The sequence below is a fragment of the Micropterus salmoides genome, unplaced genomic scaffold (assembly GCF_014851395.1).
Source record: "Micropterus salmoides isolate LMB-PRFRI ecotype aquatic unplaced genomic scaffold, ASM1485139v1 Ms_hic_scaffold_14, whole genome shotgun sequence".
Classification (NCBI taxonomy): Eukaryota; Metazoa; Chordata; class Actinopteri; order Centrarchiformes; family Centrarchidae; genus Micropterus; species Micropterus salmoides.
In genome coordinates, this window is record NW_024040485.1 from 6,472,423 (window position 1) to 6,484,630 (window position 12,208).

The 12,208-nt window shown below is 38.2% G+C and overlaps 1 protein-coding gene across 2 annotated transcripts in view; it reads left to right on the plus strand.

Moving 5' to 3' along the window:
- LOC119901722 (contactin-associated protein-like 4) overlaps nt 1–11,876 on the plus strand; it is a 120,887-nt gene extending 109,011 nt beyond the window's left edge. Inside the window, exons 21-24 of one of the 2 annotated variants that reach the window (XM_038717341.1) lie at nt 2,517–2,604; nt 5,097–5,315; nt 7,662–7,724; nt 8,677–11,876. In XM_038717341.1, the coding sequence (XP_038573269.1) occupies nt 2,517–2,604; nt 5,097–5,315; nt 7,662–7,724; nt 8,677–8,873 (567 nt within the window). In that variant the 3' untranslated portion in view covers nt 8,874–11,876. The remainder of the gene's footprint in view (nt 1–2,516; nt 2,605–5,096; nt 5,316–7,661; nt 7,725–8,676) is intronic. The other variant, XM_038717342.1, reaches the window with a different exon arrangement.
- The last annotated feature ends 332 nt before the right edge of the window (nt 11,877–12,208 follow it).

Sequence of the window (12,208 nt, forward strand, 5' to 3'; positions counted from 1 at the left end):
ACAAAGAGTGTCCCTTCTCTTCAGTACTGTGTTGTTTCTCTCACCGATAAGGCACAGTGATGACAGCAGAGCTATGGCAGGGCAGCAGGGACAAATTACACATTAGAGGAGCATCAGATGAAATATGAAGCATCTTAATCGTACTTGGATCTACTGAATGTCTTATCTTGTGAACAACAGCCTCGGATGATATATGAGGTTAACTTAATCAAACCAGGAGGCTTGAATGTCTGTATAATTATCAACACCCCAATATGAAACACAAGGTGACCTCGTCTTGCATGGGCTGCAGCCTCCTGATTCACAGTGTTGTGCCAGTGAAATATGAGGTGCATCTCATCTTGCCAGTTTCCATCACCTTGAATCATTACATTGTTAGCGACATACTCAAGGGACATCAGCTGAACCTCAGCAACAGTTTCAGTCTGCTGTTTCCTGATGGCTAGCAGCCCACAGTCACCACACTAGTCTCACAAGTGGACAGTATCATATCCTCTCCCCTGAGCAGATGTCCTATTGAGAAATGACTCACTGAAGGCTAAATCACCCTGGGCTACCAATACCTTGTTTCATACTGCTATCAGAGAGGCCAGTGCCATGTGAGGGTTTCCTGTTGATCTCACAGCATGCTCCAGTTAGCCTACTCTGTTCAGACTCCAGGTTATAATATGCAGAAACTAAAATAAACCAAATTGAATCATAACAATTTAAAGCAAAGGAAACTTCAGCTGGAGCTTTTCTTTCAATATCAGCAGAACAGCACTGTCACCACTTTCCACACCCATTTGCATTACTTTATTTCTTGAGCACAGCACTATTATATATCTGCAGCATGTATAATTTCTTGCAACATACCTGTCAGGGCCCGTATTTATCAAGCTTCTCAGAATTACTCATAAGAACACTGCTAAGAACAGACTTAAGAGTTAGTAAAAATTCTTGGCTCAAAGCTGTACTTAAAAGTTAGTTATCAAGCATCGTAGTCCTAATTTGAGTGAAGTGTAGTACTAAATCTTAAGTGTCAGTCTTAGACACTTTGCTGTGCCGCAAATCAGCACTAAGACTGAGACAGGATTTTGGATGACGATGTTCGCTAATGACCAATCACTGAATAGATTTCCTTATTTAAGAATATTCTCAGATAAATTCACATTGAATGGTGAAATTCCTAAGAGGAGTTTATGTTCAACACACATTTAACAATAAAGATTTTTCAAGAGAATACATTATGATATAGGCCTACACATTAATAAATGAAAGATAAAAACAAAGTTTATCTTTATATGAGCGCCATCAAATGCGTCTACTGCTCCTGTGAAGCCGGCTATTTGCATGAACGGATTACGGGGGGTGTTGTTGGGAAGTCGATTAAGCACATGACAATGTGTGGAGCTCTGAAGCTGAAGTGCTATAATTGTTTCCATGACTATTCGGCTTATTGATGGTTGTGACGGGCCAAAATCAAAAGCATTGCTGCGTTTGTCCTGTGGCAAATAAACAAAAGCATCATCATCACCTTCAATTTAACTGAAAACGCATTACTGTGTAAAGTCAGTGGTGAGATGATGTCCCTCACCAACTCGCTGACAGAGTTTATGCCTGACAGCTCCTAACCACTTGAGATACCTCTGGAGCTGTCTTAAATAACTGGGAGAGTAAGAGTGATTCTTAGCTTTAAGAAATTTGATAACTTGCTTTTATTCTTAAGTTTAAAAGTAGGAGTAAATTTCATGAAATCTCAGCACTTAAGACTAAAATGGCACTTTGAGAAGCTTAAAAAATACCGGCCCAGATCTTTACTATTTCAAGAAAAAATCTATGTTTAAATCACTGCTAAAACCATATAATTAAATAATATAAAATATATACCCATACATTTAAATGCTCTTTTTGACTCTTTATCACATTTAGTTCAGTTCGACAACAGATGATGGGGAATAAAGGGCCAGAATTAATGGTTCACATCACTAAACATCACATTTGTAATTAAATTTAAATGTTTTTTTTCCGAAGTTTATGACCCCATCTGAGTGTTATTTTAACCAGAGTGCCAAGTGAAGTGATACCTCAATGCAGTAATCGTAATTAAAACTTCTACTTATAAAGTCAAATGGGGCTAAAAGTAAAATATTAGACCAAAATTGAGTCTCTCTTTAAGCTGCGGTGTTTTAGTTTGAAACTTTCCTCGCCACAGCCACATGGTGAGAATCTCTGTTAAGAAGCCCTCATTAAAATAATCTCCAGTGGAGAATTTCACCCCAGATGACTGTTTCAGTTTTTCACTGAAAGTATGGTCGCTCATTTCTCCCACTGAGCTGGTGAGATGAAACATAAAAGGAAAGCTGGACACTGTTCCAAATTCAGATATCACAACAGTTTCTGACTTCTACACTGAGAACATAATGACACAAAAGTCAAACTTAGTGAGTCATTTTAAAGTTTTAGTCTATCACTCTAGTGAGGCAGTAAAAACATTTGACCCACAATGAATAAGAGAAATATGTTGGTTGTTTCAGATCGACCAAAATACCAGAGAAGACTTCAACTTGACATCTGACGGAGAATTCAACGCCATCAAGTCACTGGTGTTGGGCAAAGTGCACGGTAAGTGAGGAGGTAGTAAAAGCAGAGACGAGGCCTTTTCAGTTAGAGAGCACTCATAGCTTTGAGATGACTGGCCTCATCCGACACTCAGCATGTGCTTTCTTTCTCTGAAAATCTACAGAAATAAATGCAGCCAAACCTGTTAGCACTCAGTATGATAAAGTGATTCATATTTTTTTTATCTCAGTAGTAAGTAGTGCTGAGTCAAGATAAGTAAACAGAAAACTACTTCAGCAGATAATGAAGTTGGATTTAGCAATATGATGTATAAGTTTTTGTGTTACACTTTAAAATGAGGTTCACATCTAGAACATGTTGTGAGCAGTTGATGCTTACTTATTATTACTGCAGGAAACACATCTTGGGCCTTTCAGTTATGTTTTGTTGTTATGTTATGTTCTCTCTAGCATCCAGATCACGCTGATACCCAGTAATTAGAAAAAGGTTAAGGTCATACAGATTGATGAAAGACCAACTGTCATTTACTTCGTACTTAAATAATCCTTTTTTTTCTTGTGACTGACTGATAAATAGATGACTTCAGAGTCTAGTCTTAACTTAAAAAAATAAAAAAATTTCAACATTGGTAAATTATGGTCGTTAGAAATGCACAATGTAGTAAAATGCTCAGTAAAAAGCTCAGCTGTAATCCAGGGAGTCAGACTTTTTGGTCAACACTCTACCTGCCCGTTACAGGAGTGAACAGGAGTCCATTTAATAGATACCTTATTGCAAAGTGTCACCAACCCGCGTTGTTTTACTACCATGCTTTATCCACTTAGCTGTGTAGTCCTGGACTGGGACCTGTAGGACAGACCAGGGATGAGACAGTAATTCGCTCTGTCATGGCTTCATCACAGACGGACTGAGATATTAAGCTCTTAATAACATGAGGGGCTGAGAGGCCGCAGGCTGCAGTCAGTCTGTGCTCTGATAAGACAAAGACACAGCAACCGCACTGTCAGTTTAAAAGGAAACACACTGGCTATTAGAAATAAAACATGAGTCGGCTATTTAAAAAGGCTTTCATCAGTACAACAAAGTCTTTTTCAATTTCTTGCATTTAGAAGTTTCTTACTGAAGTGGCCCTTTACTGGAGTCTTGCAACAGAGTGCAGTTTAAGAAAACGTGCAGCCGTTTGTTTTAGTTATGTGGTAATGCAAACTATGTATTTTCAGACAGATACATACATCAGTTCATTGTACTAAGTTTGAACCTTTTTAAAAATGACACATCAGCAGGTCATTATTTTCCGTTTTCAAGGATATGATGTAGCTTGTTTAGTTACATATTTCTTGTGGTCAGCATTGCAGTGGTTGTGAAGCCAACCTCAGAAAAGGTTCATTGGATCCCACATGAGCAAGCACTACTTTTCTTTTGATTAAATTCAACATAGGCTTTCACTAGCTGTAATTGGTTTCAGAAGCTTATTATAATTATGCTTGAAATTTATGATTAGAGCACTGCCATATTTCAGCATGAAATTGATCAAAATTAAAAAAAATCAGTTGGTTAAAAAAAAATCAGTTGGTTAATATAAAAAATACTGGTTTAAGCCTTCAAATATCCATATCTGTTCAAATATAATTTAACACAGTTAAAAGTGATTAAATGTCATAATAAAACTAAATAAATAGACACTTTATGTGAGGCTACTTCACCACATATCTTATGGACCACCCAATACAAAGTCTCCAAGATCATTTGTCTTTTTGGCAGTAAAGCTCCAGTACCACGTTGCAACTCAGCTCGGTGTGTTTTAACCCCGTCATGTCAGCATGTGACCTCCTCACCCCTGTCAAACCAGAGAGTGAGATCAAAGATCAGAAAAGCAGCAGCGAAGTGGAGTTTCTGTCGTTTACTGCCGACCCTGTCATCCATCAGCCTTACTAATGGACCCGGAAGGAATACAGAGCGACAGAGAGAGGGAGAGAGGTGATGGAGTGAATCAGCTGAGAGGAGCTTACAGGCTGCAGTAATGTTTCCTGCTGCTCTCATCAACATGCAGATGTGTGCTGGTAAAACCACAGTCACCTCTCAGTCATCTGAACAGACACTGATGCAGCGGTTTACAGCGGTAATGTGGCGTTCACAGCTGCTGTTTACACTGCTGGGGAATGATGAAGGGATTTAAATCAATAAAAATGCACACAATGAGGCAAGAGTGCAAATCTGTCTTGAGGAGTGATAAATGCAGAATGGAAGCTGAGGGTGTCATTTGTCATTCTTTCTGATCAGATAGTGGATCCTGACTTGATGTCAGTTTGTATCCTGCTGCTGCACTGGTGTAAACAAATATATATATATATATATATATATATATATATATATGAACATAATTAAATTAGAAGTAAAGTTATATATAACCAACTGGTTTAATATTTGTGCCATGCTGAGAAACTGAAGGAAAGTGAAGAGCAGAAAATGTTTTTACATTCTTTCGTTTGTGGCTCATTTATACAGTTCTCAAATCATTCCATTTCTTTCTACAGGGTCTGATGATTTAGACGCAGATCTGGCCAGGGTGGCAGCTCTCGGTTTTACCGGTTGCATCTCAGTAGTCCACTTTAACTCCATCAGCCCTTTGAAAGCTGCTCTGCTCCACCCAGACACCAGCCCTGTCATCATCACCGGACCTTTAGTCCAGTCCAACTGTGGCTCCTCGGGTTCAGCCAATCCCTATGCAGCAGAGAACACACACCACCTGTCAGGTAAGAGAAGGAAGGGGTTGGTTAGGTCTTAGAAATTTAATATCATACTTGGTATGATGGTGAGGAAACTAATTAGGGCTAAGTTTCTCTTTGTTGTTTTGTCAAACAAGAGCAAAGAGCAAATGTCAAAACATCATATATCAAAAATGGTGTCCATTATGTGTTTTGACTGTTTATTTGTAGCATTGAAACTTCTAATAGCTGTGGTCCTGCAAATTTAGTCAATCCTAGAAGTTGCAATTATAAAGGCACATTGCAATAAGGAGGTCATATTATGCTTTTTGGCTTCTTTCCCTTTCCTTTATTGTGTTATATATCTTGTTTGTGCATGTTTGCAAAGTAAAAAAAAAGTCCACCTGAAAGGGAGTCTCCCACAGAAAACACTGTCCATAGCTTGATTTTAGTCCAGACTTTACTTCCATAACCTATCTGCGTCACTATGTAACACGCGTCATGATGCTCGCCTAGCGGCTAGTCAGGCACTCCCTCAAAAACACTGGTGGAGAAACACACTGAGCTGCAGCACACAAAGTGACAAGACACCCACCTGCTGCCTCCCCTCACCCCCACACTCCATTCCTTAGATACCCTCCAGCCAGTCAATAGACATAAAGTTGTTACTGTGATGTAGAGACAGTGCAGGGTTAAAACTTTACGTATGAAAGATCATTATTGTTACAGATTAATAACTCACCACTCTGAAACTCTTGCTCCAGTCTAGGTTGCGAAACTGGTTTGGGAACATGTACAGCTGATCAGGACCACCCTACTCTGACTCCGATTGGCTAGTATTCCTTAACTAGGTACTGCACATGTGCAACTCCCAAAAAAGATCAGGTAGAAGTTAGATATTTTGTAGCTAAAAGGGAGTGGCCAACTCCCAGGGTGAAAAGAGGTGCTGCAGTATTAGAAAATATATGTAGTTTTTTGAAAATTAAACCATTTTCTGGTTCAACCCCTAAATAAAATGATTAACCTGAAAATAAGCATAATATGACCACTTTAAAAAGACATACATAACTGAATGTAGAAGCTCGATCTGGATCACTGGCTTCATAAAACACAATTAAAAGGATGTGGCTGGTGATATTTTCTAATTTTTTTTATCAAAAAGACAAAAACAAATAAACCAATGTATCCTGCTAACAAGTATTGCTTATTTAGCCAAAGCCTGATACAGCTTTTCATCTGTGCTGCAGAGCTCCATTGTTAACTGATTAAAAACACACTGTTGCACTAGGTGACACGTTCCGTCATTAACATAACACTGTAGAGTAAATATGAGTCACACAGTCCTGCTGCCAAATAATACTCATGAGAGCACCAAAGGTTTAATAATCAGCTGCTGAAAGTAGTCCCAACAAATACAACGTAACATTTCTTTAAAAACAACAGTCCCCAGCTGTTTTAGAACAATGAATGAATGGGCTTGGGGGAGTGACTCACACAGAGAAGGGACCCAGAAGTATTTAGAGATGGATTAATGCCTTGTTTGTTTTGGTCTTTTCATGTGATATGTTGACAATATGCAAATGCAGAATATCGACAGCTTTAAAGAAGAAGCCCACAGTCAATACAGCCACAATGACAACAATTGGAATGTTGTGCAGCCAGACTGGAAGTCATTAAAGCATCTTTGGCTAACTTGTCAAGCCTGAAGCTCTTATTATGTAGTATGACAAGCTTCACTTCTCCGCTAGTTCAGACGTGCGAAGGTATTTGCTTCTAACACTTTAACTACAGAACAGCCATTAGTTTGCAAATGGAGCAACACCGCAGCGTCTGATGGCGCAATTGGTCCGGAGCCAACAATACAGCTTTTATATTTATAAAACTTTATATTTCTTAGGACAGATGTTGAAATCCACTGTAGTTAATGGTTCTACAAAACTGTCTAAAGAGTAGAGTTGCATGCATCTCTTGTTGTCTTTCCATTTCGGTGTGCCAAAATTGCATGAAAGCTGCTTTTCCAGCTCATGAGAGGCTCATTAATCACATACAGTATCCTCCTTGTTTTGTGGAGACTAATGACAGTGTGATCAATGCTTTAATTAATTTGGACCACAGAGGGGAAAGTTTCCTTTGGGATTTCCTTCCTTGGGGCTCGTTCTCTTGCAGTTTGTCATGCTTTATTAGAGTCATTTGAAGAGCTGTTGTGTTATACCCTGTCTACTCTGAATGATGATGTTCTGATCTTGTCTCTGGCCCTCTTTCTGATCTGATCTGTTTTTGTCATTTATCCTTTCATTTCCTATTCTTCTTCTTCTCTTTACTGGTTCTTTTTGGTTCCTTTCCTCTGTCTTCCTCCTCTCCTCCAACACTATTCATTATCTTTCTCTGCTGTAGACCAGTCTGGTTCAGGTCAACCTTTAGTCAATGCCATCAGGACTGACTCAGCTCTTATTGGAGGTACTGGACCGTTTTAACCGTATTTCACTGTAATGCAGCCGGCCTCACCTTCATTCACTGGTACAACACCTGGATTTATTTTTGGTACACAGCAACAATCACCATCAAGTCAATCATGCTGATTTTCATCTATCAAATGTTAATATTTAATGTATTTGGTGTATTTTCTTTTTTTAAGTGACAAGGTTTACAGGTTACACATCACCTTTGCTGTGGTGAACAAAGTTGTCCAAGAAAGAGTAAAGTGGTGTGCCAGGCAAGAGTCCATTTAAAACTAATTTAAAACTTTGTTGCTCTGCCAGCACAGATTGATTCAAAGTGAAGACTGAAATGGTTCAATCTATAATCGTGTAGATAGAAAAGGTGAGACACAGAGAAAAGTCATTTAAAACTGTCCATTAAACTGGCCTGGCTCTGTCTCAGTGCACAAAGGGCAGCTCACCTAATTAAACCTATGCACGAATGACTTGCTGATAGGAAAACTTTTTTGCTGTTATCTTAAAAGCACGGCCTTTTTATTATGTAATGTAGTACAAAAAATTTCAGATGTATTTTGGGAATATGAGGGCAGGTTTCATTTAAATGGAATTCCAAATGTGATTAACGGGAAATAATAGCCCAATAAATTCAAAAGATTTAAAATGGTGTTTATAGGTACAGTGTGCAAGATACGTCCAGAATTAGAGTATGATGAATTAGTGATGAATCAGTCAGCTAATCGGACAGCTAACTACAGCAGTTAGTAGCAATTATGACCTTGTATGTGATATGCTGACCCCAATTATATATTGTCTCAGTTCTTACTCATTGTACCTTTAATGTACTTGAAAGATCAGCAAGATAATTAAAACATTAGGAAATTAAATGGTGTCTGAAGCACTCATACATATTAAAATTTGAAAATCATCTGATATCTCAGCCTTTTACATTTTGAAATCCCTCTACCTTGCAGGTGTCATAGCAGTGGTGATCTTTGTGATTGTGACTGGCCTAGCAATAACTGCCAGATTCCTCTACCGGAAGAAAGAGACTTATCGAAACCAGGAGGTGAAAAGGGTCAAACAGGAGGACAGCCCAGATTTCCCATTCAACAACCAGACTGACTCCCAGAATGTCTCTGGTGAAAACCCAAAGGAGTATTTCATTTAACTGGAGGCCTGATGAACTGGTGGTTTGGTTTTTGGAACAGAAGTTGCTCCAAACATCTAGTCATGCCTCAGGACTTTACACTGCATTCAGAACCACTCAGACACTTGTCTGAAGTGGCTCCATAGCATGTTGAGGCAAGAAAGAACAATTGTTGTCTTTCTGCTGCTTTACTGTAAATTGTGAATACATTGATACAAACAGGCAACAGTGTTATGTCTTATGAGGTGTTGATATCCTTGATTCACCTGTAAATATTAAAAACTGTAAATGTTTAATGAATGTCTTTGTAACAATCTCTGGCTAACACCACTTTGTCATATTGAAATGTTGGAAATAATGGCGTATCGGTATTTTTATGGTGTATGGGTAGGGAAAATGTGAAGCTACACCTTATTGTGGTTGGGTTTCTCTAAGAGAGAGAGATGCGTACTTGTATTGAGAGAACTTGCAGGATGTTGTTAATTTATAGCCTTGAAGTTCTGTAGGGTTTTGATCCTATGGTTTTAACCACCTTTTACTAGGCCACCCTCCAGGGATATTTTACAATGTCCTCAACTTTGAACAGTTTTTTCTCCCACCATCCCTCCCACTTGCTTTTAACCCCTATCACATTCTAAGATGTTTGGTGGGAAAATAACCCCCCCCCCCCCCCCCTTCCACCACATTACAACTATTATTCCAAATTTATAAAGTTATTCATGGGTTTACTTAGCTTTAAAGTTTTAATCCCTCAATTAGCTATAATCAGAATGTTTTATAAAAATGTATCAAATGACAATGTGAAATGAGTCACTTGTAGCCATAAACACAATTATCATCCAAATCTGCAGCTTCTCTCAACTTTATGGAGTTTTATAGTGAGTTTCTGCTCATTCTTTAGCTGTCCAACAGCAACTGTCCTGTTTTGGTTTACTCTCACAACATCATTTTTAGCCGTAGCAGGCAGCTGTTTTTTGGAAAAAAGCTCTAATAAGCGACAGTACACTACTAACTCAGCACCCAACAGCAGACCGTTAGAGACTATCTGGTGAAAATCTGTCATTTAGTCATTCAAAAAAACTGAGTTAAAACAGAGTGAATATTGGACTCACCAGGTGGCCAGAAACATAACTCCAAATGAATGATGTTGTTCTGGAACTGCTAGATGTGTAAGTTAGAAACTGTTTGCTAATAGGTTTTGCTGTATGATTCTAAAAAGAGGAAGCTATGTCAATGTTGTTTACAACTACAACACTGATGTTTGGGATGTTAGCAAACACTCCAGGCAGCAACTTTGTCAGAAATACAAGAGCAACTGGTGTAGCTCTTTACAGTACAGCCAAACAGACTCATGTTTTAGGTAGGCATAAGGGGGCAATTTGAATCCAAGTTGGGAACAGCACACCCCACCACTAACAATTACAATAGCTAAAAGGTATATAAAAACGTAAATACATTGAAAGGCCATTGCTTGAAAAAATTACAACCATTAAATAGTATTAAATATGTGTTTTGATTAAGATAAGTTTTTTTTGTAGGTTTTTTGGATGTACACAGCAAGTAGAACAGTAACTAGGTTTCTAGTCTATATTCTGAATTCATTTGTAAGAACTTTCTTATGTGAATGATTGTTTGAAAGTTTGAGGGTTTTGAGGGTTTCATAATTAGGGTAGTGGCAGACAGACAATAGGCATTTAGTTTGTTACCCTTCTTTCTTTTCTAAACATGATGGCATTGGCAGAAAACCCAGTCCTGAACCTTGATAATTTCTAGACTTATCACATGGGTGGTTCCCTTAAGTCTTTACATCTAGTTCATTTTCCTATTTTCGACCCTGACTTAAAAGTTTTTTCTCCCTGCTGCATGCTGCCTGCTGAGTGCTTCCTCTCCCAGCTCTCTGAATGTCTCTAACAGTAAAGCTTTTAACACTGACAGCAGCATATACTCTATAACACTGTGGCAGTCTGTCACCTCGTTCACCGCATGCAGAGACAGTTAATATGTTTTTGAAATGCTAATCTGCTTCGGTCTGACAGGTGGATTGTAACTCAGTGAAAAGCAGAGAAATGATCAGGATGAGACAGAAAGATAATCCGAGAGAAAGTGTCAAGCAGAAATGGATGTAATGAAAACAGAAATTCTGATATTAACACTGAAAATGAAGCAAATCCCTCCCCGTGTGTTAATGCAGCTCATGTGTAAAGACTGCTGCTGATAGAGGGAGGATGAGAAGCAGAATGAGGATCCACAGCAGCTGTTTGTTAAACACACACTGCCGTCTCTCTCCGAGAACCCCAAAGCACAGATGGCATTTTAATGACAAAAGTTGCTAAAACTTAATCTTATTGTGCATGTCTATTTTATCACCCCGCAACCAGGAGTGAAGGCATTGTTTTCTGATGTGTTTCTGTCTGTGGCGTTAACAAGTAATTGCAGTTTGAGTCGACATCAGCAAATAAATAAGCAGATGGGTGGCAACACACTCAACTAATAACCAATTATCTTTACCTTTGTCATCTTCTGATAAAGGGTTACTTGAGGTGAAGAACAAAAAAAACAGTCATTTGTTACAAAATTGAGTCATGTTTCACTTTTGAAGAAATGCACACAGAAATGTTATTGCTTTACCTTTGGTCCGATTTTACAATGACACTAAAAACAAAGAAACATTTGGCAAACACACATTTAGCTATCAATTTTCAGGTTCAGTATTACTGTGAAACAGTGACAAAACTGTTCAGAATATTTAGACCTGCATATATGCATCGAAAAGCATTTTGACATTAAATTTTAGCAAACCGGTTTTCTGGCAAGGTTTGTAGTTAAGCTGAATGGTTCTCAGTATAACTATAATAATGTAATGGTACATAGTATTGGTGATTGGTGAATATTTACAGTGATGTCAGTGAGTTTGAGTGACATGCCATTAAATTAAACAACATCTGGGAAGGTTTTAACCATATTCTGGTTCTTTGGTTATGGACAAAATCCGTTTTGATGAAAATAAAATGTTTTTTTCAGCGACTGTGTATGCTTTTTATTTTAATTTGGATTATAACCCCAAACTATTCATAAGGATAAAAAAATATTATATTATATGCAGTCAAACAGCTAAAAAACCTCAAAAGTGCTCAATAAATGTTTTGTATCAAAAGTAGAGTATTTAGCTTAAATCAATAATCAGAAATTTGACACTATACAAATTGTTACTGAACTGATTTGTTTGAAAAAATTGAAAAGACTAATCACTGAGCTCTTTTGTTTCTCCATTGCATGAATTAGATACACACTGCAGGTATAATTAAAGCCCCTTTTCCACTGCACGGTACCAGCTCGCCTCGACTCTACTTGCCTTT